The sequence below is a fragment of the Rhinolophus sinicus genome, linkage group LG18 (genome assembly GCF_036562045.2).
Source record: "Rhinolophus sinicus isolate RSC01 linkage group LG18, ASM3656204v1, whole genome shotgun sequence".
Classification (NCBI taxonomy): domain Eukaryota; kingdom Metazoa; phylum Chordata; class Mammalia; order Chiroptera; family Rhinolophidae; genus Rhinolophus; species Rhinolophus sinicus.
Genome location: NC_133767.1, coordinates 2,209,549 through 2,236,888, shown reverse-complemented (window position 1 = coordinate 2,236,888; position 27,340 = coordinate 2,209,549). Strand labels below are relative to the sequence as shown.

Below are 27,340 nucleotides of genomic sequence, written 5' to 3'. Positions count from 1 at the left end.
TGCCGCTCCTCCCGTCGGGCTGGTGGTGGGACTGGAGGCGCGTCCCCGGGGACGGGGAACTGCCTGGGTCCCCATCCTGCTGGCTCTCCATCCCTGCCTCCGGTCACCTCCGCAGCCCTGGGTGGCGCCGTGGCCTGGCCCCTGCCCCGCGATGTAAGAAGCACGGTCCAAGGAGCAAAATCACTGAAGGTAGTTGCAGACCGTTTGCACGTGTGGGCTCCCTCAGAGGGAGAAAGGCGCAGAACAGCTCAGTAACTTGTCTCCGCTGCTCCGGGGCAGCCTTCTCCTGGTAGACTCTCTCGGTCAGTTGTTTTGTAATGCAATAAATACACTATTTCAGTCCGTTTTTTTAATGCAATAAATACAGAGCAAATACACCATACAGTAAATACACAGCAAACCTCCATTTCCCGCCACCCGGAAGAGTTAACATTTTGCTTCCAATTAACATTTTGCATATCTGCTTCCAATATTTTCTAATAACATTAAATGAACATTGTAGATAAGATTCAAGTCTCCTTTGACATTCCCAAGTTCTATTCCCCTTCCTCCTGCCTCAGGAGTTTCAATTCCTTTTAGTCCACTTCTTTTGGGAACAGGCCGTGTCCTTCCCCAGGCAAACATCTGATGCATTTTCCCCTGCGCGGTGGGGCAGGTCACACCCCAGGACTCCCATCCATCCTGCCCTGCCCTGTATAATCCTTAGCACCTGCCACCTGGCGTGGAGGACATCCATGGCCTCTTGCCCCAGACAAGCCTCATCTGGAGCTTCCCTTAATAAACAAACTCTTGGTGTAACTGGAGCTGTGGGTCTCTGTCTCTGGCCTCTCAGCCCCAGGAAATCTTAAAATAACACCCAAACCGAGTGGTCATTTCATATACCTTCTGGGAGTCTTTCTGTCGCTTCAGGTTGGCCATCAAATGGCTCTGCGATGGGCTTTATTTCTCATGCCCAGTAGACCCCGGGGCCTTCTGAGCCAAGGGTGTGAGCCAAGGACTAGTACGTGACTGCTACCAGGTACAGGAAATGACATGCTGACCAGGTCAGGACTACGCCTTATAGGCTTGCCTGGGGAAGAAACCAGCAACCAGCACACAGCAGGAGGTTGGGGAGGGGTGCTGAGTTGTCAGAATGAACACCGATTTTGATGAGATAGTTCAAAGTGGAGTCTGTGGGAAGAAACCTCCATTCTGGCCCAGGTCCAGCTCCCCAGACAGCAGCAACTTCATGGAACAAGCCTCTGGACGTTTCTATAAATGAAATGCTATAATATGTTGCCTTTTGTGTTTAGCTCCTTTTATGTAGCATGTTTTTTAAGGTTCACCCATGTGGTAGCGTGTGTCAGTGTTTCATTCCTTTTCAGGGCCAAAAAATATTCCATGGTGTGGATAAACCACCTTTTAATTATCCAGTTATCGGTTGGTGGACATTTGGGTTGTTTTCACCTTTTGACTTATTATGAATAATGCTACTGTGAACATCTGTGGATAACTTTTTGTGTGGACACATGTTTTCATTTCTCTTGGGTATATATATATACCTGGGAGTAGAATTGCTGGGGCATATGGTAACCCCATGTTTAATTTTTTGAGGAACTGCCATACTGTTTTCCATTCCTACTAGCAGCGTAGGAAGGTTCTAGTTTCTCCACATCTTTGTCAATACTCGTTATTATTTGACTTTTTTATTATAGCCATCCTAGTGGGTGTGGTTTTGATTTGCATTTTTCTAATTGCTAATGATGTTGAGTATCTTTTCATGTGCCTATTGGTCATTAGTGTATCTTTGGAGAACTGTCTGTTCAAATCTTTTTGTCCATTTTAAAATTTGGGTTATTTATCTTATTGATGACTTGTAATAGCTCTTTATGTATTCTAGCTCCAAATTCCTTATCAGATACATGATTTGTGAATATTTTCTCCCATTCTCTGAGTGGTCTTTTCACTTTCTTGATACCTTTTGCATCCTGTGGGTTGAATCCTATGTATTACTCTGGTGGAGGGAAAGGGGGAAAAGAAACCAAATCCTTGTGGGGGCAGCGAGAGGGATTTTTCTAATAGAGGTGGGGATTTTGTCCATTAGAGCTTGAAGAGGTGACATTTGTCCATGAGAGAGAAGGAAGGGCAGGCTTCAGGTCAGGGGCGCAAGGCTTGGAATGAGTGTGCCTAAAAAGCGTCCCCTGTGAAGGGTTTATTTCTCCTTTTGGATACTGTAACATTGAGGGTACAATTTAATTATTTTTCTCCTATTTTCTCTTTTGTTACCCCCAAACTCTTCAGTAAAATCTGAACATCTCTGTGTGATGGTTAAAGAAGGTGATTAAGGACCGAGTACAAGCCAGGAACGATCGGATCCATGTCTCCTTGCTGAGGCCACCCAGGGCACCTATCTTCCTAAAGCTTCTGGAAACTTTGCCGGCTTCTGCTTCTGAGCTCCACTCAAAAGTCATTTCTTCAGAGAAGCCTTCCTGACCAGGTTTGCCTTTATACTTTCTCATTGCCCCCTGCAATTCTCACAGCACATCTCACAGGTATAATGGTACGAAATGGTTACTCTTTGAGAGGTTCCTGTTTTCCCTTTTCCTGCCCCATTAGACAGCTCTCTGAAGGCAGGCCTTTCCCCTGACTCCTAGCACAATACTTGGCATGCAGTAGGAGCTTAATAAATATTTGCCATAAGAATGAATGCCCCGAAACCCTAACTTACATCCGACTAGCTCAACAACTCTCTGGAAAAGAGAGGTTTTCTTTTTTATGGCTGCTATTAAAAGACCTAAATTAGGATCTCATTGGCCTGGCTTGGGTCACATGCTCATTCCAGAACCAGTCCATGAGGCTAAAAGGGATGGAATATGCTAATTGGCCAGGTCTAGTCATGTGTCCACTCTTGGAGCCAGGGGAGTGGGGAGGGCTTCTCTCATGAACTGAGACTGATGTGTGTGGGGGCGGAGGACTGCTTCTCTGGAGACAATCAAGATGCTTGTGCAAAGAAGGGGAACACTTGCTGGGCAGACAAAAATTACAGAGGCTCTGAGAAGTTAAATAAGTTGCCAAGGCCGCAGAACTATAAGCAGTGCAGTTTTGTTTTTTGTTTTTTTGGGTTTGGGCTTGGACAGAGTAGCTCAGACTCTGTTCCTGTCCAACTTCCCACAGTCAGAATTTCAGGTGCAATTTTGTCTTTTGCCATAAGTCAGAGGAGTTTTCCCGAGGTGACTAAGGAAGCCAACACTTTAAACCAAAAGAGTATCTTCTAGATCCTATATTTTCCAAAACTTGTAGCAGAGAGAGTAAAGGATAAAATATTCAATGATGGATTTCAGGACCATTTCTTTCTCTATTTTTTTCTTTTCATTCCCCCCACAACCTTATGAGCTGCTGCCTGTATGGCACCCACCCCTCACCACACCTCATAAACTTGAACCTGGGCCCTGCAGGGGCCATAGCAGCTGGTAACATGAGGGACTCCACTCTCCTAAGGGAATCTGAAATTCCAGGGGCCTCACAAACTGAAGAGTCAAGGCTTAGGGACAGGACACTCCAGGGGCCAGTATATACCCAGACCTGGGCCAAATCTGACTCTACCACTGACTAACTGTGTAACCTTGGGGATGTCACTTAACCTGCCTCAGTCTCCATGGGTCTGAAGTGGGGACGATAAGAGGGTTGTGATGAGAATTAAAAGAGACAATGCCTGTAAAGCGATTAGCCCAGTACCTCACACAGAGTGGATGCCCTGTAAATATCAGCTCTTACTGCGTCCTCCGAAAGGCATGACAGCAGGCATTGCAAATGATGGGGGGCTCTTAACCACAGAAATGTATTCACAGCCTAGTGTTGAGGGGGGAGAGGAAGCCACCTGTTAGTAGGAAAAATGTAAATATAGTTGACCCTTGAACAAGGCTTGGGTTGGGGCGCTGACCCCAAAGCTGTCAAAAATCCATGTATAACTTTTGACTCTCCCAAAACTTAAGTTGTCCCTCGGTGTCTGTGGGGGGTTGGTTCCAGGACTCCCACAGATACCAAAACCCACAGATAAAGTAGCCTGTATAACATGGCGTGCATCACTGCGTACACTGGCCCTCCACATCCACGGAGTCCCAACTGCACATCAGAATGACTCCAGGGAGTTACTGAGAAAAATCTGCGTGTGAGTGGGTCCGCGCAATTCAGACCTCTCGTTCAGGGGTCAACTATATATCCACATGCATGTCCAGACGTCGTGTCCCTCTGTCTCTGGTCTGCCTGAACCTGTGGGTTCCATGTTTGCCTGGGGCTCGCCTTGGCAAAGCCTCAGCACTCCCTCTCGGTCCACGGGAGAATTTGGTCGCTCACACCATTCCAGCCCGAGGAGGCTCTAAGAACTGGGGGTGGAGGGGGTGGGGGGGACAGAGGGAGTGTGGCAAAGCAAACTATTTAAACATCCGCCACTACCCAGTGCCCTCCCTACTGCAAGCCTGTCCCTTCCTCCTCCCTCTCTCCCGCCTGCGGGGGGTCTTCAAATTCCTCACCTCTTTTACTGCACAGAGTAACTCAGCCGACCCTACACCTGCAAGAGCCCGGAAATATGGATGCCCTCTGCCGGGACCACCCACCTTAGAAATCTTTTGGGCAAGTTGTCTCTACAGGCCTCAGTTTTCTGATCTGGAAAATAGAACTAATGAAACCTACCTCATAGGGTTGGTGTGAAGATGAAATGAGATAAATCACTCAAATATTTCTGTTATTATTTTTATTTATAAGATTTGTGACATTTCTACAATTTCACTAGAAAAGTACCTGGAAGGCTATAATATCAGAATGGTCACAGTTATCATTAGTTTATTTCCTTTTCTTTATGTCTTCCCATATTTATCCATTTCCATATTTATCCATTCATTCCACAGGTATTTATTGCGCCAGGCCCTGTGCTAACAGATAGGAAGGAATACAGCAATATCCTAGACAGGTAAGGAACGGGAATGTTAATGAAATGACACAAGTAATTACTCAAATAACTGCAGTTGTCATTAAGTGCCGACCTGTTTAAAGGCAAAAATCAGAAGAAGAAAAAAGAACAAAACCAGTTTCCTATAATAAAAATATCCTAAGGTGATGCATAGAAATGTATACAAGCAATGAGATGGGGTGACTAGTCATCTGCGGAAGGACTCCAATACGGAACTAGGCAGGCAGCCGACGGAGAATGCGAAACGGGTGGACCAGGGAGGGGTTGGCTGTCTCTTCCTTCCGGAATTACCCCCTGGGAGGGCGCCCCCCAATACTAAATATTCGACAGGCTGGGAAGCCACGGACGCAGTGCCCGTTATCGTCCTGGAGCCGGGAGACGTGCGCGGCGGCTGCTGGCGTGGTGACGGTCACCGGAGGGCGGTCACGTGAGCGCTGCGCCATGCGCCCGCCTGGCCGCAGCTCCGCCCCAACCCCAGCTCGGCTCCTGCCCCCATCCAGCCCAACCTAGTTCAGTCTGAGCTCCGCTCCTACCCGGACCAGACGCCTGTGCGCCCCGCAACTGCCCCGGCTCTGCTGACGGTCGCCTGCGCTCGCGCCCAGCGCCCCGGATCCTTCCAGCAGCTCCCCGTGCCCTGGGATCGTTCCGGCGGCCCCCGCGCCCCAGGATCAATCCATCTGCCCCGGGCGGCCCCGCTGCCTCCCCGGAGCGCCGGCCCGCGCGCCCCGCTCGCCGCTCCCCGGCACTCGGGGGGCCCATCCGCCCTGCGCCCTGGAGCACCGGGCCGCGAGCCTCTACCAACTCCTGTGGATCCTTGCAGCCGTGGTCAGCGGCTGCCGCGCCTGTCCGCCCGAGGGAGGTAGGTGTGGCTGGGGTTGGCACCGGTGGCTGGTGGCTCCCGGCTCGGACGTGCAGCCCCGCGCCCTGAGCAAGCTCGGTCTGGGGCTTGGAAATGGGGCCCGAAGCTGCGCGGAAGGACGTGGCGGGCGGGGGTGGGGGTGTGCTTCTCTGATTGAACTCTCTAGGCTCAGTGTTTGCTTCTGTAAAATGGGGGATTCGCGCAGATTAACGGCAGTGTCTTTTGGGAAAACACTTGGCACGCGCTGGGCTGGGAGAGGCAGCTTGGAAGTCTCAGCCTGGGGCGCCTCGGGGCTGCAGAGGGTGGGGGCAGCGCTGCAGTCCTGTTGGCCTTCAGGGCCCGGAGCCATATCCCCCACTCAGGCCCCTGAATCGGAAGCCCGAAATTTCAGGAACCTCGAGGACAGTGTAGACGCCTTCTTGCTGCGTTGGCTGCGGGAGCCGAGTGTTGGCAGGCTCGGTTGACACGTGCGCCAAGGGGGCGGACATTAATATGCGAGTGGCGGTGGGGGTGTGGGGGCCTCCAGGGTAAGTCCGGGCCTAGATTTGCCCAGTTGCGCCCCTAGTGTGACCGACGGACTTGCATGGGAGGGGGGCCGCTAACTCTGGGGTCTGACTTCTGGATCCTGGCCCAGGGCGCTGCCTGCCTTGGGGCCACTCAACCTGGAAATTGAGTACCACAGTGCACGCCTCTGATACTACAGAGGAAACCGAGGCTCCGGTGGCCTAACAGCCGACTCGAAATAGCAAATGGATTCAGGGTGGGAATATAGAGCAAGCAGGGGGAAGGTGGTAATGCCTGATGTGTGGTCTCTGGAGGGTGCGGAAGGGTTCATGGGCAGGCTTCCTGGAGGAGGCCATGTTTGATCTGAGCTGGAAAGGATGCCCGTGGAAGAAGGTAGGGGTTAGAGACAGGCATGCAGGTGTCCTCTGCGGCCTCCACGGCACCTTGCATTCATTCCTGTGTTCCGGAATTAATTCTACAAATACGATAAACCTTGGTGATGCGAATTCAGGTGTAATATGGTTGGGATTGCCATCCCCCTCTGTTCTCTTCTCAAAGGGAAGGGTCCCGAGATCTTTTCTTCTGCAGGAGGGGGAGGCAGGAAATCAGGGGCCTGGCGATTTTGAACAGGTCTCGATTTACACGTGATCACTTGTGTACTGATTTATGGTCTTTTGTGCTATTTGTGAAGGAACAGTAGGTTTCAGCTGATGAAGGCTAGATCACTGATTTGATTTTAAAACATTTTTAACGTATTATGTGGCAGAGGCAACTATTGGTCGCCAGTACCCCATCCTCTTCTTCCTGGAGTATGACCCGGATGCATTTCCCAGGCTCCCTCAGTGTGGTGGACCACATGACTGAGTTTGCCAGATGGAATGGGAGAGAAAATAGTGTGTGCCCCTCTCCAGCCCGGCCCCGAAAACCCTCCCCTTCTTTCCCTCTCCGGCAGCCGATTTGAGAGGACTCTTGAGAACCTGGAGGAAGGAACCCAGGCCCCTGAGTGACTGGGGGGTGGGGTGGGGCGAGCCCCTCCTTTCCTTCTCCCCTGGTGGTCTGTGTCTGTCTGCTGAAGAGAATGGGCCTCCAGTGAGCTCTTGGGAAGGGCTGTGGGTGACACTGGGGCTTGGTGGCTGTGGCCGTCCCCTCGGGGGGGGGGGTCTGGCAGCATGAACTGGCTTTTAGGCCTTTCTTCTGACACTGCTCAGATTCCCCAAAGAAGTTCTTGTCCAGTCTTCGGCCGGAGCGGCGTCCGCTTGCCCGGACACTGGGAGCAGTGTGCAAAGAAGCTGAGGGTCAACAGCAGAAACCCCGATGCGTTCAAGCTCGTTCTCTGGGAGTCACTCTTTTCTGGTCCGATTCACAAGCTGAAGCAGAAAAAACCGAGGATGGGACTACCTTCAAAGTAATAGGGGCCGACCGGACTGATGCAAACATACGAGGTTTTGTGTTGGGGAGACCAGTTCTGACCAAGAAGCTGCAGACTGCTACCCCAGCGGACTAAGAATGTTCTAGAAGGAGGTAGTTGTAGTGAGCACCGTGGGATGAAAGCGGCTTGGGCCTTAAAGTATTGCTGGATTAACCTCTTGTAGCCAAGGCTGATGTGCCCAAGTAATGAAGGTTTCAGAGGAAGGAGCAAGCCACTAACATGCTGATGATAAAATAGAAGGTGACAGTCTCCGGGTCCCCAAAGTACGAGGGCTGTGCGACACTCAGAGAAGCATTTCAAACGGCTGGAAAGTCAGAGGGTGCAGTGTTCAGTTCTGATGCAGTGCTTTCTAGACCTAGCAAGGACTCCACAGGGAGCAGCTGAAAAACAGGTGGCTCGACCACAGAAAATTTCTCTAGGCCAGTGGTTCTGGAACTTTAGAGAACCATGGTTTGGTGGGGGGTTGGGGGGGGGTGTAAACACAGATTGCTGGTCCCACGCCCAGAGTTGAATATAATAGGACTGGAGTAGGGCCCAAGAATATGCACGCCTGAGTTCCCGGGTGAGGTCACCTCTGCCGCTAGTGGTCTCAAGACACTTTTTAGGACGGGCTTAGCAGGTGATGACAGAAAAAGCCCCAATGCATCTGGCACTGGCTTCAAACCCAGCTCCCCCACTCTTTCTAGCCATGCAATTTTGAGCAAGTCACTGAATCTCTCTGTTTCTCCATTTCCTCATCTGTAAGATGAAACTTATAGTGCCTGTCTCTTGGGGTTCAGAGGAGACTTCCTGGAGGAGGTGACATCTAAGCTGAGGCTGAGGGATGAGCAGAGGAGTGGGCCAGGGGATGGGTAGTGGCAGAGCCAGGATTTGAACCCAGATCTTTTTATCCCGAAAGCCTGGTCAGGCCAGATCCTGGTCTTGGGTGCTTTTTGAGGGCCTCGCCATGATCCAGGCTTTCCCACCTAGGATCTCAGCTGTACCCGCAGGCAAAGTAACCTCCAAACGCCTGCCGTGCCCATTACATCAGCAGAAATTGTCAGCTTTGCTCCAGTTATTCATTCATGCAGCATACATTTACAGGGAACCTAGTGTGTGCCAGGCATTGTGCTCTGGGCTGGGAGCTAGAGAGGAGTTAAGACATGGCCCCTTTTGTTCCAGACGCTCACGTGGTCTGGCCACCGAGAGGCTGTTTAGTTAAACAGAATTGCCTCTGAGGAGTGAGACGTGCTGTGTCCTGGTTTCAGGGAGGACAGTGTGTCCTGGGTACATGAGAAGGGTGCCCAGCAAGTGATTAACAGTTAAAATTCAAGCCCTCATGTGCATTTTGTGAATCGAAGCTGTAATGACAGTAATTTGTGCTTTGTATTCTCCACTGCGCCTTTCTGATTTCTGGAACCGTATCATAGCCTGTGCACCAGACCTGTCCTCGGTGAACAAAACACCGGGTGTGGTGGGGACGTTTTTATGTGCCTCCACGGAGCCTTGGTTCCGCTGCGGCTTGCTGTTGCCATCAGTGAGTAAGCTCACTTCTGCTTTGCTTCAGGGTGTGTGTGGACATTTGTTCTTAAGAGGAGAGGAGGAGAGTGGGTGGGGACTTGGAATTCCACCAGAGTTGTTGGAGGGCAGGTTTCTCAACCTTTGTGCTGTTGACGGTTGGGTGGGATCATTCTGTGCTGTGGGGCCGTCCTGTGCATGATGGTGTGTTAGGCAGTGGCCTAAACCCACTAGAAGCCAGTGGTGACAACCACAGATGTCTGCAGACATTGCCAGGAGTCCCTTTGTTGACAAAATTGCCCCAGGTTGAAAGCCACTGTTCGAGACTATATTTATCTCCTGTAGTGACTAACAAATGACCACAAACTCAGCTTAAAACAGCACAGATGTCTTATGTTATGTTTCTGGAGGCCAGAAATTCAGAAGTCAAGGTGTCAGCAAGGCTGCCTTCCTTCTGGGAGCTCTGAGGAGAGTCCGTTGTTTCCTTGCCTTTTCCAGCTTCTAGGAGCTGCAGCGTTCCTTGGCTGGTGGCCCCATCTTCCACCTTCAAAGCCAGCACCACTCCATCTCCACATCGTCCTCTGTGGCCCTGGCTTCCCTGTCACTGTCCCTCTTACTGCCCCTCCTGCCTTCCCGTGAGGAGGACCCTGTGATTACATTGGGCTCAAGGGATAATCTAGGACCATCTCCCGTCCCAAGATGCTTAATTGAATCACATCTGCAGGGTGTCTTCTGCCGTATACGGGAGCATATCCACAGGTTCTGGGCATTAGGACCATTAGGATATCTTTGGGGGGCCCATTATTCTGCCCCCCGCATAGACGGTTGGGTCTGGAAGGAGGGAAGTAACTGTGGGGGTGGTCAGGGCATCACGGCAGCTGGCACTTTGGAGTTCCAGTTCTCTGATCTCACTGACTCCTCAGAACAGCGCCTGGGGGCAGGTACTGTTAGCCCCGTTTTACAGACGAGACCACCCAGGGCAGGCTCTGCAGGAGGTAAACATTTGAGCTGCCTCTTGGAGAGAGCAAAGGGGTTTGGCTTTGGCAGTGAACGGGACAGGCATTCTAGGAAATGCAGGGAAGTGACAGCGTGGTCATGAATGGTGACTGGTTCCTGGATGGGGCAAGAGGGGGCGGTGACATGGCAGGGAGGGGCAGACAGATGAGGACACCTGTAGGTCAGTCCTCTTATTCGGACATGCGGACACCATCTGCATTATTTCTCACAATAGTTTACAGATGTTTGCGGGTGAGCACCCCACACATGCCGGGGGCACAGATATTAGTATGACACGGACATGAACTCGGCCGCTCAGGGCTTGATTTAGTAACTCTTCATGCTGCATGTTTGTCACCAGTCCCACCCTGGGAAATAAATAAAACACAGCCAGGAAAGGTATTTGATTAGCCCTGTTGGTCCCTGTTCAGTGTCGGTAGCTGTGGGAAGTCCCAGCCTGTGGGACGTCCCAGCCCCCACTGGGAGCCTGCTGTTAACGACGCCCCTTCTCAACTATGCCCCTTCTCCCCCCATGGGGACCGGGGTTCAAACGCAGCCTCAGGGCAGCGCAGGTTCTCCGTCACTACTGGGCTTCGCCTTTGGTTTTTCACCAGCTTTATTTAATTGACCATTGAATACTCTCTCTTTAGAGTGTCCGATGTGATGATTTCATGTGCGTATCCATGTGCAGTGATTCCTGCCACAGTCAAGAGAACAACACGTCCATCCCCTCACGTAGTTGTCTTGTGTGTGTGCAGTGAAAACACATAAGAGCTGCTCTCAGCAGCTCTCAGATATACGATCCAGTATTGTTAACTAGTCACCCTCCTGAACATTAGATCCCGGGGCTCGTCTTCTGGCGTAGCTGAAGCTTTGCACCCTCTGACCGACACCGCCCCACCCATCCCTGCACCCCCACCCCCACCCCCAGGCCCTGGCAGCCGCCATTCCTCAGCTTCTCCGAGTTTGGCCTTTTTAGATTCTACGTATGAGTCAGATCATCCAGTGTGTCTTCCTGATCTGGCTTATTTCATGCAGCAGAACGTGCTCCAGGTTCATCTGTGTGGTCACAAATGGCAGCATTTCCTTCTTTGTTATGAAGACTAAGATTCCACTGTGTAGAGACACCAGCTTCTTTATCCGTTCCTCCTCCATCGATGGACACAGGTTGTGTCCCTACCGTGGCTGTTGTGAAAAATGCTGCAGTGAACAAGGGGCTGCACATACCTCTTCCAGAGGGTTTTTGTTTCTAGTTCGGAGGAAACTGAGGACTCAAGCTAGAGCTCGACATGTCCTTGGAACTAGCCGAGTGCAGCCCCGGCAGCGCAGCCCTGCTCAGTTTCCCTCCCAGGGAGGCCTTATGGGTGGTGGGCAGCCGCTTCTCTGCCCGGCAGCGCCTGTCACTGGCAGATGAGCGTGTCCGTGTCAGGGGTTTCGCGTGGCGCCCGGGACGCAGGAAGCTGCCCACAGGGGTAATTGGTCTATTTCAGTAAAAATTACGCATTTTTGAGGTGGGTGGGGGCGAAGGTCTGCTTTCCTGTCACTTGGTTGCCCCACAAAAGCCTCATCTTTCTCTCTCTTGCTGAGATGAGCTCTCACTAAACTGGGAGAAGCCCGCAGCTCCCTCTCTTTGGAGGAATACGAGAGCTCGTGGCACCAGGAGAAGACCTGCCTGTCTGGGGGTGGAGTGGGGAAGGGACAGCAGCTACAGTCTCATTTACTACCGCAGGAAACCAACAGATAAGGACCGAAATAGATCAGTGAAGAGGTAGCAGAGAGAGCATATTATTTAGAGATGTGGCGATACCTGCCAGGAGTCACAGCTGGAACAGTTGGAAGGGTTGTCTCTGGAGGTGGGGGCCAGGGCTGCCCACGTACGGTCGCAAGGGCTGTGCACTGGGGCTGGGCAGTACCCACCCTGTGTGGCCATGCCCGGTGGCCCTCCTAGGAAAGGGGTGTTGTTTTTAACCATGTGCTTTAATAAAAGTATTATTTTTTTAATTATAGGGAAGTGATAGACAGTGGCCCCAAGTCCTGCCTGGCTGGGTTTTGGACTTTTTATATTGCCGGTGACAAAAACAAAACAAAACAAAAAACCTATGTGTAACCAGCCAAATTGTCTCCCCCAGCCCCCCAAAGGCAAGCGTTGATTTCATCATACAATTCACAAGTCCAGTGGGAAGTTGGACACATTTGGATTCAGGGTTTCAAGGATGTCATCACCATTCATTTTTCTCTCTGTGTCTTGTTCTGCTCTCCATCAAATGGCAGCTTTGTTCTCTGGTGACCTCAGCCCATCTCAGCTTCACAACCAGCTTCCCCGTGTCCTGTCACTCAATCTCAAGCCTAAGTTTACCTGCGTTCAGGCCAAATTGGTTTGACTTGAGTCACATGCCCACCTCAGTGGTCACGTGGCCACATGCTGTGGTTGGCTTACACCTGGGCCGGATGACACACCCCATTACTGGTGGGTGCTGGGCAAGGTGTGTGCACTGGCTGGCTCAGCGCAACTGCTGGCTCCCGGGAGTGGCGGGCGGCAGATTCCAGCTCATTTCTTCAGCAGGAAGGCAGCTCCTGGGGGTGAAGGAGCCCCGAGGACCAGTGGTCGCTGAGGCTTGGCCCACAGGCCTTGAACTGGGCATGGGAAACGTCGTTTGCCCCAGCGGCTGCCAGAGGAGCCCTTTACAGCAAGACCCCGTGAGAGAACGGTTCCGTGGCCAGAGCCTAAAATAGCCTGTTCCCTGAGGACCCCTGAAAGAAGCCTGGTTGCCTGCTAACCAGCCATCCAGGTCACCATCCTGGCTGGGACCTGAGGCTCAGCCCCCTTACTCTATGATAATAGAAATGATGATGTAGTAGCTGCTCTGTGCCAGCAGTCGGGGTAGCGGGTGGGCACAGCTCCGCGTCCCAAACTGGAGTGACCACGCTGAGGCTCAGTGGCAGAGCTGGGGCTTGAACTCAGGTCTGCCTGACTCAGGACCCCACTCTGCCCCTTCTCCGTAAAGTATCTTTCCAGGGTGTGTCGGGGGCTGGAGGGAGGCAAGGTGTACGTGCCTGAGTGAGGGCAGAAGAAACCCACTAGAGAACCCTGCTTTTCTGGGAGCCGGGGTCCTGTCCCTGCACCAGTCTCTTGCTCACAGGAGCAGGGAGGCCCCCGGTTAGATGGACATTCCCAGGAGACTGGATGCCCGGGCTGGTTTTAGAACAGGCATCGCGGGGCTGAGTTATGGGCCGGGGTGGGCTCCATGCCAGCTTAGGGGAATCCAGCATCCTCCAGTGCCCAGGCTTCATGGGAAAACGTGGGAGCAGCTGCCAAGTTAGAACTCTGGGGGGAGGCCACAGTTTTCCCAGGGTAACCCTACCCAGGCATCAACTTCTCATAGGGGATGTGATGTGACTTTTTATGATGTGGGAGAGAAGGGGCTACTGAACTAGATAGAATCAGCAAGAGGTAAGGGAAGAAGAAAATTGCAGTCGATTATATAAGGTTAGATAGCAAAGTTTGAAGAGTGTCAGCCCAGGACTACTGTCATGCTGCCCTGGGCTCCCTCTGTCTCATGGATCTGCCATCCTCGGGCTTCCTCCTCGTGGTTAAACATAGCTGCTGGAGCTCCAGCCATCACACCGTCATTCCAGCCAGCAGGAAGGAGGGAGAACAGACGGCACACTCCCTCCTTTAAAAAACCCTTCCCTAAAGTTGAAAACAGCCCTTCTGCTTATATCCCCTTGGCCAGAACTTGGTCACATGGTCACACCTAACTGCAGAGGAGTCTGGGAAATGTAGGCCTTATTCTGAGCAGCCATGTGCTTAGCCAAAAACTAGTGGTTCTACTATTAAGGAGAGGAGGTGTTGGAGGACGGTTAGCAGGAGCTGCCACATCTGCCTTAAGAGCAAACTTACGACAACTGAGAAGCTGCAAAACAGATCTGTTCCCTCAGTTCTGGAATCAGGTGCCTCCCGAGTACAAGGCTCGGTGCCAGGCAGTGCAAGGGTCACAGCTGCTGTCGGCAGCTCCTGTTGTTGCCCAGGCGGAGGAGAATGTCAGGTGTGTGGTGGGCGTGGCCAGGGATTGGGGTCCTGGGGATAATTCACCTGTGAACGAGCCGTGCGACCTGTCAGGCCACTTCCCCACGTAGCATCCCTCACAAAAGGGGGAGGTGGTGAGAGGAGTTCATTTGATCAAGGTCACCAGCAGTCCACTCCCCTACCCACTGAGCCACACTGCCTGGAGGCCTGCAGCTGTGGCTCTGGCCCCGCCCCTGGCACCATCCCCACCCAAGAGGCCAGTGACCTGGGGGGGGCTATTGGTAGGTAATTCCAGGGTCCACGCCATCTTGGTCGGCAGGGATTCTGGCCAAGGGCTGACCAAGGCAGAGTAGGTGCCGGGGCTGGGGAGGGAGGGGAGAAGTGGGCACAGGGCCCCGGGGAAGATTTTGGTGACAAGCAGGGTCAGGTGGGGCTGGCATTGAATCCAGATGGTGACTGTGTTTTGCCCTGAGGGTAAGAAACAAACTGGGCAAGGTGACGCCCAGAGCAGCGATTCTCAGACTGAGTCCAGAAATCAGTATGGGCGGTGCATTGAGAAAAAGGAATACATAGAAAGAACGAAAGAAAAGAAGTAAATAGAGTAGAAAATAGCAGAGTGCCTTGTAAACAGTAAGGCTAAGTACAGTTTCCTGAAACTTTAGTTTACATTTTATAGGTATGTGTGGGGTTAGGATAGAAATATATTTCCTGCTGTGATAACCGGCAAGAAAGTGCCAGAGCTCAGACTAGAAGACTGCCTGCCAGTGGAAAAGCTGTTAAGAATCATTGGAATTACCTTGATCTAAAATTTGTAAAAAAACATTTTACTTATTTATATTGAAGGCAATCCAGCTTTGTAAAAAAGTTAAAATGGTCTAGAAGTGTACAGAATTTTTAAAAGTATCCCCACCCCCAGCTGCCAGACCCCGCTGCCCATCCTTGTGCTGGCAAAGCTCCCGTGGGTCCTCCAGGAAGGTTTTAATGCATCTACAAACGTCCTTTTTCTTTCGACACCCAGAGGGTCACCATAACATACCTGGTCTTCTGCAACGTGCTTTCTAATTTTAACAGTTCTTCTGGACCATCTGTTTTTCAACTTTAGCTTTATTGAAATATAATTCACAAATACGATCCATCCATTTAAAGTATACAGTTCAGTGTTCTTTAGTATATTCACAGAGTCATGCAACCAACACAAAGTCAGGTTTAGAACGTTTCCACCAGTTCCAAAGAAACCCATTGGCCATCGTTCCTCATTTCCCCCCAACTCTCCCCTCCCCCAGTCCTAGGCAACCACTCGTGTGTTTTCTGTCGCTGTAGATTTGCCTATTATAGACATTTCATGTAAATGGAATCTTCAGTCTGTGGCCCTTTTGCAACCGTCTTCTTTCACAGACCATGATGTGTTTAAGGTTTGTCATATATCAGGACTCCATTCGTTTTTGTGGCTGAACACGCTTCCATGTGCTACACACCACACTAGGTTATCCGGTCATCCGTCCGTTGATGGACACTTGGGTTGTTTCCCCTGTGGGCTATTAAAAGTGCTGCTATGAACATATGTGTACACGGTTTTGTGTGGACATGTTTTCGTTTCTCTTGGGTACACACCTGAGAGTGGAATTGCTGGCCATGTGTGTATCTTCTTCAGAGAAATGTCTGTTCAAGTCCTTTGCCCATTTTTATGTGGGTCGTTTGCCTTTTATTTGTTAAGTTATAGGAGTTCTTTGTGTAAAACCCTTATCAGGCATATGATTTGCAGAAATTTCCTCCCACTCTGAGAGTTGTCTCTTCACTCTCTTGATGCTGTCCTTTGAACCACAAACGTTCTTAATTCTGGTGATGTCCAGTTCATCTATTCTTTTGTAGCTCGTGCTTTCCTCATTACACTTTCTTGTCCAAAATCATGGGCTGTAAATGTGTAGCTTCTGTTCCATTGATTTTTCTGTCTGTCGTCATGCCAGTACCAGCTGCCTTGATTACGGGAGCTTTGTAGCCAGTTTTGAATTCAGGAAGTGTGACTCCTCCAGCTTTGTTTTTCTTTTTCGAGATTGTTTCGGGTATTCCAGGTCCCTTGAATTTCCTATGAACCTTAGCACCAGTTTGTTAATTTCTTCAAAGCAGCCAGCTGGGATGTTAATAGTGATCAGATTGAATCTATAGATCAACTTGGGAGTGTTGTCATCTTCACGACAGTAAACCTTCTGGTCTGTGAGCACAGGGAGTCTTTCCATTTTGTTAGGTCTTCGTTAATTTCTTTCTACTTTTTTTTTCTGTGTACAAGCCATTCACTTCTTTTGTTAAATTGATTCTCAAGTATTCTTTTTGATGCGGTTGCAGGTGGAATTGTTTTCTTAGTTTCATTTTTGAATTGTTTATTACTAGTGTATAGAAAGAAATACTGTTGATCTCTGTATCCTACAACCTTGCTGAACTCTTTCTTGACTACAAGGTAGGACAATTAAGTTTGCAAACTCATCCTAGAAAAAGTGCTACACACCTCATTGCTGAATATCACTATGGTCACCTTCGAAGTACCCCCCTTGGGAAGCTATGCACTGACGCCAGCGCCTAGTCCAGCCTTCAAAGCAATTCTGGAACTCTTTTTCTGGAATGGCCATCAGAGCTGTCGTTGTATTACCTTGATGTCCTGAATGTCATCCAAATGTCTTCCTTTCACTATTTCCTTTATCTTCGGTAAAGAAAGAAGTCACTGGGGGCCAGATCAGGCGAGTAGGGAGGGTGTTCCAATACAGTGATTTGTTTACTGGCTAAAAAGTCCCTCACAGACAGTGCCGTGTGAGCTGGTGCATTGTTGTGATGCAAGAGCCATGAATTGTTGGCGAAAAGTTCAGATCGTCTAACTTTTCATGCGTCCTTTTCAGCACTTCCACATAGTAAACTTAGTTAACTGTCTGTGCAGTTGATACAAATTCATAATGAATAATCCCTCTGACATCAAAAAAGGATTAGCAACATCTGTGCAACAAGTTCGCAAACTTAATTGTGAGACCTCATATCTTTGCATGTCTGTGTGTCCAGAGCTCCCGCTGTGGGTCACGCAGCCTCTGTGGTGTGGAAAATTGTAATTTACGTAACAGGCCTCCCGTGGTGGCCACTGTGGGCCATTCCTGGTCGTGTTGCCGAGAACACTCTTGGGGCCACTTTTTCATTCTGGGGCATGAAGTGAACGCCCGCTCTGTCCCAAGAACTCTTGGAGGCACTGGGGGTACAGACAACAAAAAAGTAAATGAGGCGATTTCAGCTTGGGAAAATCTCTACAAAGAAAATAAAACAGGGTGACAGGCTAGGGAGTGACTGGGTGTGTGTCTGAGAGGGGATCTTTGTGGGTTTTTTTAATTAAATTTTTTTTTCAATCACAGTTGACATTAGTTTCAGGTGTACAGCCTAGCGGTTAGACATTTATATAACTTACCAAGTGATCCCCTGATAAATCTAGTCCCCCCATGGCACCATACATAATTATTACATAATTATTACAATATTATTGACTCTATTCCCTATACTTTACATCCCCGTGACTATTTGGTAACTACCAATTTGTATTTCTTAATCCCTTCACCTTTTTCACCCTCAACCCCCCTCCCATCTGACAGCCATCAGTTTGTTCTCTGTATCTGTGAGTCTGTTCTGTTTTGTTTGTTTGTTTATTTTGTTTTTTAGATTCCACATATAAGTGAGATCATACAGTATTTCTTTCTCTGGATCATTTCATTTAGCGCCATCCTCTAGGTCCAATCCATGTTGTTGCAGATGGCAAGAGTCCGTTCTTTTTTATGGCCGAGTAATATCCCACTGTACTGTATATGTACCACCTCTTCTGTATCCATTCATTTGCTGATTGACACAGGTTGCTGCCATATCTGGGCTGTTGTAAATAATTCTGCAGTGAGCATGGGGGTGCAGATACCTTTTCAAATTAGTGTTTTGGATTTCTTCAAATGAAGACCCAGAAGTGGGATTGCTGGGTCACGTGGTAGTTCTGGTTTTAATTTTTTGAGGAATGAGGTAGGTTCTTTGAATTGAGGAGTGAGAGGAGATTTCTCTAGAGAGGTGACTTTTGCACTGGCGCCCCCGTGTTAGCAGATTAGGGCAGTTGTTCCCGGCCCAGGGAACAGCAAGTACCCTGAGGTGAGCATGGGTCCCCGGTGTTCACAGAACAGAAAGAACGCCAGTGTACCTGGAGAGTCACGAAGGCTGGGCGGGTGGGGGGCTGGCCAGAGGCCAGACTAACCCAGGCCTTGTTGCCTTAAAAGGTGTTTTGATTTTACTACGAATGCGAAGAGAAGCCAGGGAGGGGAATGACTTGATCTAATTCACGTCCTAAAAAGATCATTTCAGTTGTTTCAGGAGCATTTCTTTTCTCTGCCTCATTTTAAGCACTGAGTTCTTGGAAGTGGAATTACTAGGTCGACAGGTTTGCGCATTGAAAATATTCCTGCGTGCTGCCTGCCAAGTGCCTCCCCAAAAGATAGCTGTCGTTTTCACTCTGAGGGTGCCAGCTCTTACTGTCACCTGCGGCATTCGGGGTGAGGTGCTCCCCCCGCAGCCCCACCCCAGCACCCATTCTTTTGCTTCCGTTTTGCAGGACCATCCCCGCTGTGTCTGCCCAGTAACTCTGGCTGTGCCGCCCACCCCTTGGGTAAAACGGGCACCGTGGAAGCATGGCAGACGAGGACCTCATCTTTCGCCTGGAAGGTGTTGACGGTGGACAGACCCCCCAGGCTGGGCATGACGGGGACCTTGATGCAGACAGCGAGGATGAGGAAGGTTATTTCATCTGCCCCATCACCGATGACCCCAGGTCACACCAGAATGTCAATTCCAAGGTTAATAACTACTACGGCAACCTCATGAAAAGTGAGCAGTACGGCTGCAGCGGGTCCCCGGCAGGTTCTGTCAGTTTTAAGGTGAGTGGCCCTGGGCCCCAGGCACTTGGGGAGTCGGGGGTCTCAGGTTGGGGTCTTCCCTCTGTTTCCAAACCCTGGGCAGCTCTCTAAATTCCAGAGCTGAGGATATGCCCGCCAAGCTGGGAGGATTTTGCTGGTTTAGACCAAGTTCATAACTTTCGGTCAGTGTTTTTCAAACAGTTGCCCAGGCCCTGCCCCCTCCCGGGTTGTGAAAACCTTGACCAACTTTTTAAGAAATGGAAGAGTAGAAACTGTTGGAGGGCACTGCAAATTGTAAAGATCTTACTTTGTGGAACGCATGTAGACACATGTTCCCCCACACGCGTGTGGTGGGCAGCTTCACCTCCGGTGATGGAGACGTGAAATATTTTTATTTCACCCCTGATGTGCGTGTATGTGGCTCCAGGGACATGGTGTGAAATGTGGTTTTTCCTGTCCATTATGGTCAGAAAAGCTACTGCTTAGGGTTGGGTATCCATCGTCCTTCTGGATCGAGGCAGAAGGTACTCGGCTTTGTTAGGGATCTGTGTTCACACCACGGCAAAGTTGGTGTGAAGGAGAGGGAGAAGGGGGAACGTGGTGGGACTTCTGTGTAATCCTGGGCAGTGACAACATTTTGAGGGCAGTGCAGTTGTCCTTGTTTCATTTAATGCTCCCACACAGGAGGTGCAGTGTCCAGTAAGCAGAATGCCTGCTACCACGTCGGGATTGGAAACTAACCATCATTCTTTTCTAACTGCGGAATGAATCCGTTTTTAGAAAATTAATCATTCCAGTTCTTGGACAGCTGGATAACTTTTCCTTTCAGGGTCAGAATTCTAGCTTGAGTCTCTCTCCGGCAGGCAGCTCCAGAAATATCCCTGTGGGTCCCCTCTGAGGTTGGGGGCCCCAAGGGGTCAGGTTGCAGCTTGCCCCACTTTCCTGTCCTCTGGCGCCTTCTGAAACATACACCCACTATCCGTTGGAGAACCAGTACAGAAATGTGGTACAGCTGCTCAGATTTACATATTCAAGGGTGTGCTTTGCAGTACTGTTTTGAATGAAGAAAAAAATGGAAGCAGCTCAGATGTCCATCCAGACGGGCCTGTTTAAATTATAGACCATGGTCCTAACAGAATGCTGTGTTTGCATTAAAATAGAGATGGTGTTTCTATGCTGACTTGAAACTTTTGCCAAGATATATAAATATTTTGTGTGTGGGGGGTGGAAGTCCATGAAAAACCTTGGCACAGCGCTGATCTGTAAGGACCATCTGTTTTAATTTTCATACACTGTTTTGTTTTACATGCTTTTAAGTAAAAAAGCAAGTTGAAATATACAATCCCATTTTTATCAAAAACCTACATACATATATTAGTATTTGCGTGGCCAAAGGTGGTGGAAAAATTTGCATCCAGCAGTTGACGGTGATTTTTCTCTCGGGGAGAGGGTGCCCTGAAAAGGGACTTTGATGATCTACATCTTATGTGTTTTTAAATATTTGGAACTTTTAAAACTACATGTCTGTATTACTCGTGTGCAGAAAAAGATGTTTTTAGAAGAAAAATGAAGCAAAATAGCCAGGTAACCTCCCCTCCCCCAAACAAGGAAATCAAGAAGGTGGAGTTCAAAGTCCTCACTGAGGATGGGAGCTTTGCCTCCCCAGGGACCTGCTGGGCTCCGGTCACCCTGCTCCCGGGATAGGCTCCCCTTTCATGCCTGCCTGAAACCTCTTTCATCAGATATCTCAGTGGTGGCTCCCTGGGGACCCGGGCTGAAGACACGGAGCCCAGCTGGCCTTTTCCTTCTCTTTAGCTTTCCCTGGGGCTGGTAGCAGAGCTTTCATTGCGTCTGTCACCCTCTAATGTCATTCTCTGTTTGCAGTCAGGATTGCATGTCCCCTTCCCCAAACTTGATAGGACTCCCACCTTACGGATGAGGGGGAGCTCTCGGGCGTCCACCGTCCTTGGTCATCCGAAGCAGGCTCAGTGAGGTCTTGGCCAGTGGCGACTTCAGAGGGAGACAGCAGCTCAGTTTTCCAAACCTTACTCTCCCTGGCACTCCACAAACCTAATGTGTTTTTTTGTTTACTGTCGACATGGCAAGCTGGCGTTCTTCCAGGGTGGCTCCGCCTGGCAGGTACTGGGAGTGTATGGGGAAGGAAGGGTTGAGTCTGTTACTGTGGACTTGCCCTTTTCTGGACATTTCATATACACAGAATTACACAACATGTGGCCTTTGTGTCTGGCTTTTTTCACCTAGCACACGTTTTCAAGGCTTATCCATGTTGTGACACGTGGCAGTACATCACTCCTTTCCTTGCCGAATGTCACTCTTATATGCCTGTGCCACGTTCTGTTTGTGCGTTCATCCCTGGTGCAGCTTTGGGTCGTTTTCCCTTTTGGCTGTTGTACATGGTGCTGCACAGATCTTCGTGTGGGCATGTTTTTATTTCGTGTGGGCAGACACTTAGCAGTGGAATTGCTGGGTGATATGGCCAGACTCTGTGCTTGTCCTCCACCCCTGGGGCTTGACAAGCTTGGGTTTGCGTCCTGGGCCTGCTGTTTCCCAGCCCTGCAGGTCGGTAGGCAAATCACCTCCTTGCCCTCGGAGCCTCAGGTCCCCCATCAGTGGACTGGCACATGCCTGGCTGTCTGCCCTTAACGAGGTCACCAGGAGTCTGTCTGGGGACAGGCTTCCAGGAGGCTCATGTCATCCTGGGAGTGCTGTCACTTTGCTGGTTGTTCTCCCCACGCTTCCCATCTCGTCCTCTGCAGCCGCGGCTCTGAATCCCACTGGTCAGGGGACATTGGCTACAGCTCCTGTTTTCCACAAAGAAGATTTCTTGAGGGTTTTTAGCTTTGTTTCTTTTACAGTTATTTGTTTTATTGATTACAGAAGTAATCTGTGTTCCTTGCAGAAAACAATGACGGGGCAGGTATCATTGCTATTAAGGTCTTAGGTATATTTCAGAGTTTTCTGTGTTAGTGTAAATGTGGACATGGATAAACAAATAGGGACTTTTTATTACAGTCATAGGAGTATGCTTTTCAGTTATCAGCTTCTCGCTCAGCAAACAGGAGATGGTACATAACTTTCCACATCAATAAATACGGATCTAGTCCGTCTTTTTTTTTTTTTTTTTAATGATCCATACATGGGGGCCTATTGTGTGGCTCTACCACAGTTTCTTTATTTCCTCTTGTGGGACGTGTCGCTGCTGTTTTCAGTGCTGGGTTCCATAGACATTGCACGAGGCCTCTAAATGCCTGTGGCCCAGAGTTGGGCAGCCAAATAGCGGTGTGGGCCTCTTCCCATCCCAGAGCGGGCCTGGGCGTTCCCACTTCTTCCTGCTTCCTTTATGTGTCCTGGGGTGTGGTTGGCTGTGGGCCAGGAGGCGTGAGTCGGGCTGATATGGAGCCATAGCTCTTAAAGTCTGCGGAAGTGATGATGGGTAAAGAAACACTTCATAACAGCCACTTGGTGAGTGTAGCAGTTGATGTTTTGGAAAGGAGGCCTGAGGAGCCCCTGGATGCTTCCTCGTGTAAGAGCCAGAGGCCTTGGTTGCTGGGACGGTGGCAGTAAGAATCGTGGTATAAAAACGGCAGCAAGAGCCGTAATATCCTATGTGCCAAAGAAATTGCAAACGCGTGGCTCACACATCCAGCCTCGCTCCCGGCATGTCCCAGGAAATTTGTTATTATTATTACTATTATTATTACATTTTTATTTGTTTGTTTTCAGTTCGTAGTCTCCAGCTTTGAAGACCCAAAGCCTTTCTGTTCTCTCGTCAGGGTTCTGTTTGTTTGTTTGTTTTTTATGAAACCCCCTAGGCCCCCCATTCTGTGTAAGGTTAATCAGCCCCTCAACAGCTGAGTTCTAGGACCTTCAGAACTAGAGAGTGTTGCAGCTGATGGGGTCTGAAGAATCTTCCAACCCTGTCATCTTTGTTTCACTTTGATTGACACCTGCAATACCTAAAGACATTCTCACAGTTTAAAAAAAAAAAAAGCAAACAATACAGATAAAGCTGAAGTCTCCTCTCTTCCTCTCCGATCTCCAGAGAGAACCATTGTATCCGTTTGGTATAAATCACTTTTCAGACCTTTGGAAATGCATTTCTGTATACACATGCATTCATGTATATATCTGTGGGCACACACATCCTTAGAAATCTATAGTCACAATCTGTGCGTTTCCTCTGCCAGTGGTGTCCTACTGTGCATTATGTCACAACTTGCTTTTCCCCTAAACAATGAGCTGTAGAGATTGCCCGTGTCAGCACCTTGATCTTTTTAATGGCTGCGTGCAGGTATAGTCATGCACCGCTAACAACGGGGATACGTTTTGAGAAACATGCCATCAGGCGATTTCGTCACTGTGCGAACATCCCAGAGGCACTTGCACAAACCTGGACGGTGCAGCCTCCTACACACCCAGCTGTGGGTGCAGCTCCTGGGCTCCAGGCCTGTACGGCAGGTTCCGTACTGAACCCTGGAGATGGTTGCAATAGGATAGTAAGAATGTGTGTATCCAAACAGAGAAAAGGGACAGTGAAAATATGGTATAAAAGATAAAAAATGGCACACCTGTAGAAAGCACTACCACAAACAGAGCTGGCAGGACCGGAAGTTGCTCCGGGTGAGTCAGTGAGTGAGGGGTGAGTGAACGTGGAGGCCCCGGACGTGACTGGACGTGACTGTGGGCTTTACAGACACTGGACACTTAGGCTGTGCTCAATTTATTAGGTTGGTGCAAAAGTAATTGCGTTCTAAAAGGTTAAAAATAATTGCAAAGACCGCCATTCCTTTTGTACCAACCTAGTAAGAAAAACTACACAAGATTAAATGAAGCACAAGAGAAAATGATGCAATCAAGAGTCACAGGAAATACGAGGTGGCCTTTTTTTCTAAGTAGGAAGCGTACACTCTAAAATGATGATACAAATGTAGTACAGGAACTACATAAACCAGTAATAATTATTTATGGTCGTTCCCAAGTGCTGCGAGTGACTGCCGCAGCGTGGCTCGGCGACAGGGACCTGTCAGCTCCATTGTAATCTCAAGGGACCACCATCCTGTATATGGTCCGTTGGTGACCAAAATGTCGTTATGTGGTGCGTGACTGTTACAAGTGTATGAAATCGTCCCCTGTGGACGGGCAGGTTGTTTGCAATGCTCGACGGTTATATAGCATTAGAAGCACTGGCCATCTTTGGGCCAGCGCACCTGGGCACACCTGGGCACACCTGGGCAGGTGATCGGAATGGCTGGGTCACAAGTCATTGAAGAGGGTTGATAACCAGAGGTGGCAGTCCCTGCTGCCACTGCCCTCCCAGTGTCCGAGAGGTCTCATTTCCCAGGCCTGCATAAACACCTGTGCTTCCTAACGTCACGGGTGAAATGGTAACACACCAGTGCTTTTCAGCTCAGGCAGAGGTTGTGCGAGCCCTAGGACACCAGTGAGCCTCTGTTTCTGGTGGGGACATCTCTACCCCAGGCTGGGGAGCAGGAAAAAGAGCTGACCACCAGTAGTCAAAGCATTCTTCATTGTCCTTCGTAAACAAGGAAGTGAATGTTCCCACAGCTCGTCGGCGGTGGATGGGGACCAGTCACGGGGACCAGATCTTAGCACAGGACTTTCAATGCTGTGCTTCAAAACGAACAAGCAAAAAACAGTTGCGTTAAACCCATTCGTTGCCAGTAAGGCATGGCACGTGGGTTTGGAAAAGAAAGGTCATTTTGTCCCTGTGAAACAACACACCCTCTAATTCTAAAATAGTCTTTTCCTTGACTGTTTATTGTTTCATGCCACAGCCTCCAGCCAGGAGGTAACTTCTCGTTATTAAATGTGGGGGCCCCTGTCTTTTGGTGGCTTAGGGAGTGTCTGAGTCACCGGTAGAGGCAGGTAGAGTTGGAAAGTCGTGTGTCCCAGGCAGAGAACAGGGCATATCCGCACATACGCTCAGAACACCACAGATGGCCTCCCTGCCATTCACAGCCACTGGAGTACACAGAGGACTGGGGCACTTTTTCAGAGCACAGAAATTCAGCCACTCCCTCAGTTGTAAACATGTTGACTGCAGGATTATTTAGAACAAGGAAGCTCAAAGTCTACCTGTGGAGAAGTGCAGTGAGTGCATAAGTGAATAATGATAAACCCATACAGTGCATTATTGCGCCGGCTAACTTGTAGTCATGATGTCGTGTTTGTGTTTTCAAAAGCTCAGTAATTTGTTCGCTGCCCCTTGGAGTGTAACTTAGCAGGACCTTTTGGGAGGAAGCCTCCAACTATGTAGCTTTTAACTGTGATCCAGCAATTACACTTCTAAGAAGCACGTCCCACTCTTCCACAAGTACCCAAAGGCTGGTTCACACATGAGGGGTTCATTTCAGCCCTGTTTGTACTAGGAAATGTTTAGCGAGGATCCAAAAATCCACGCACTGAGGTTAGAGAAATGTCTCTGGGAACATTTATACAACTGTAAACGTGACAACCACAGAGGGCAGTGAGGCCCACCAAGCCTGTCTGTACGTGTGACATGGAAAAACGTCCACGGTCCTGTGTGGACCGTCCCACTGCTCTCAGATCTGTGTGTGAGCAAGTGCAGAGGAGAAACGCTGCAGAATGTCTGTCAGCTGTGGTTTGCAGAGGAAGGGGGTTTTTAGAACTTCCGCTTTCTAATTCAGAGTTCTGTAATGCTTGCGGTGTCTTCACACTAAACAGGCCATGCATTTGGAATCAGGAAAAAAAAATTCAAGGTCGCTAAATAAAGTACCAAGTCCTGTTGACCCACGCTCCTGAAAGGCTATAAATTATATTGACAGTATCTTTCTGGTCTTAGAAAAAATTTTTAAAAAGTGGGTGTGAAGGATCTGGAAAGAACTAATCCAGAGATTGACAGTAGTAGCTCTGGGTGGACTGCCTGTGGCGGGTTTGAATTTTCTCGGTCTTCTTTATTTTCCAAGTGTGAAAATACAGAAGTGTGAATTAGCTTCCAGACTGGAAGGGGAAAAAATGACAGGCTTCATTTTTGGACTTTGCAGATTAGAAGGCCCCAGTGAGGGGCCCTGGATTGTGTGTGCGAGCGTGCGCATGTGTGTCTTTCTGTCTGTCCCTTGGAAGGCTCCGTGCTTCTGCCTTGTCTCCTCTGAGCAGGATCCCAGGGATGGGGCTCGGGCCGGGTGCTGTCCTCTGGGTCCGAGTCCGTGGGAAGCTGGCAATGTCGGTCCCACCATCCAGCCCCCCCCCCCCCCCATGGCTCAGGCCTCTGGCCTGGGGCGGGGGGCGGAGTTTTGGTCTCAGATTCTGTAGTGGCTGCCGGCCAAAGGTTCGGGCTCTTCAGGAAAAGAGCATGGGTGTCGGAGTGTTTGGAGGGGACAGGAAAGGATTCCACCTTGGGATTATAAAAGCAATACAGTGAGCTCTTTAAAAGCAAAACTGGGCTTGTGCCATGACACTGTTGAAAATCAGCGTTCTCTCCCCTCCGCATCGTACACCTGGGTCATCTTTCCCAGTTAGTACCTCAGAGCCCTGGTTCGCAACAGGTTTTGAAAGTTTCGGGGGATGTTTTTGGTCACCACAACCACGGTGAGGGGGGAGCACTGCAGGCATTGAATTTTCCTGCGTCCCCAGGACCTTGGCGCGTGTCCTAATTATCTGAGCCCAGCACTTATGTATGATGATGTGAAGGCAACTGGTGTTTTGCGTGATTTTGATGTATTCTGCATTTAGAGGGTTACGTTGCCGCTGAATTTCATTCAGGGCAATCAAATGGGGCGCATTTGTAATTTAATAGTTATAAGTGCAGTTTTGCACACTCACCAGTAGTGACACCTCATGTACATATATGTTTGCACACTTGTGTTTGCTCTTCTGGAGGACACATTCCTAGATGTAGAACTGCTGGGTGAAAATAAAGGAATGCGTTTTTGCATTTTCGTCCATTACCAGATACCTCTTAGCAGAAGTTAATACCCATGGACGATAGGTGAAGGCACCCATTTCCCCACATGCTGTCCAGCACTCGCTGTTAACAGTCGTAAAACTGTTTGCCAATCTGAACAAGGGGGGTGGGGGGGTGATATCTGATTTTCAACATTTTTTTATTACAAGTGGTGTGTGTGTTTTTTTACGCATAGTATGTTCCTTCTTTGGTTTCGTAGTTCAGACA

General features: G+C 49.6%; 1 protein-coding gene and 1 long non-coding RNA gene across 4 annotated transcripts in view; one reads left to right on the top strand and one right to left on the bottom strand.

The window, feature by feature from the left end:
- EEF2K (eukaryotic elongation factor 2 kinase) overlaps positions 1–27,340 on the top strand; it is a 53,251-nt gene that overhangs the window by 208 nt on the left and 25,703 nt on the right. For 2 of the 3 annotated variants that reach the window (XM_019751663.2, XM_019751661.2), the window contains exons 2-5: positions 2,281–2,476; positions 4,884–4,945; positions 5,276–5,804; positions 18,867–19,188. In XM_019751663.2, the coding sequence (XP_019607222.2) occupies positions 18,943–19,188 (246 nt within the window). In that variant the 5' untranslated portion in view covers positions 2,281–2,476; positions 4,884–4,945; positions 5,276–5,804; positions 18,867–18,942. Of the gene's footprint in view, positions 1–2,280; positions 2,477–4,883; positions 4,946–5,275; positions 5,805–9,097; positions 9,254–18,866; positions 19,189–27,340 lie in introns of those variants that run through there. The other variant, XM_019751662.2, reaches the window with a different exon arrangement.
- Positions 15,346–21,239, bottom strand: LOC141569457 (uncharacterized). The gene is made up of 2 exons (XR_012493114.1): positions 21,096–21,239; positions 15,346–17,480 (listed from the first exon to the last, which is right to left on the bottom strand). It is a non-coding gene; the product is annotated as an uncharacterized LOC141569457 (long non-coding RNA).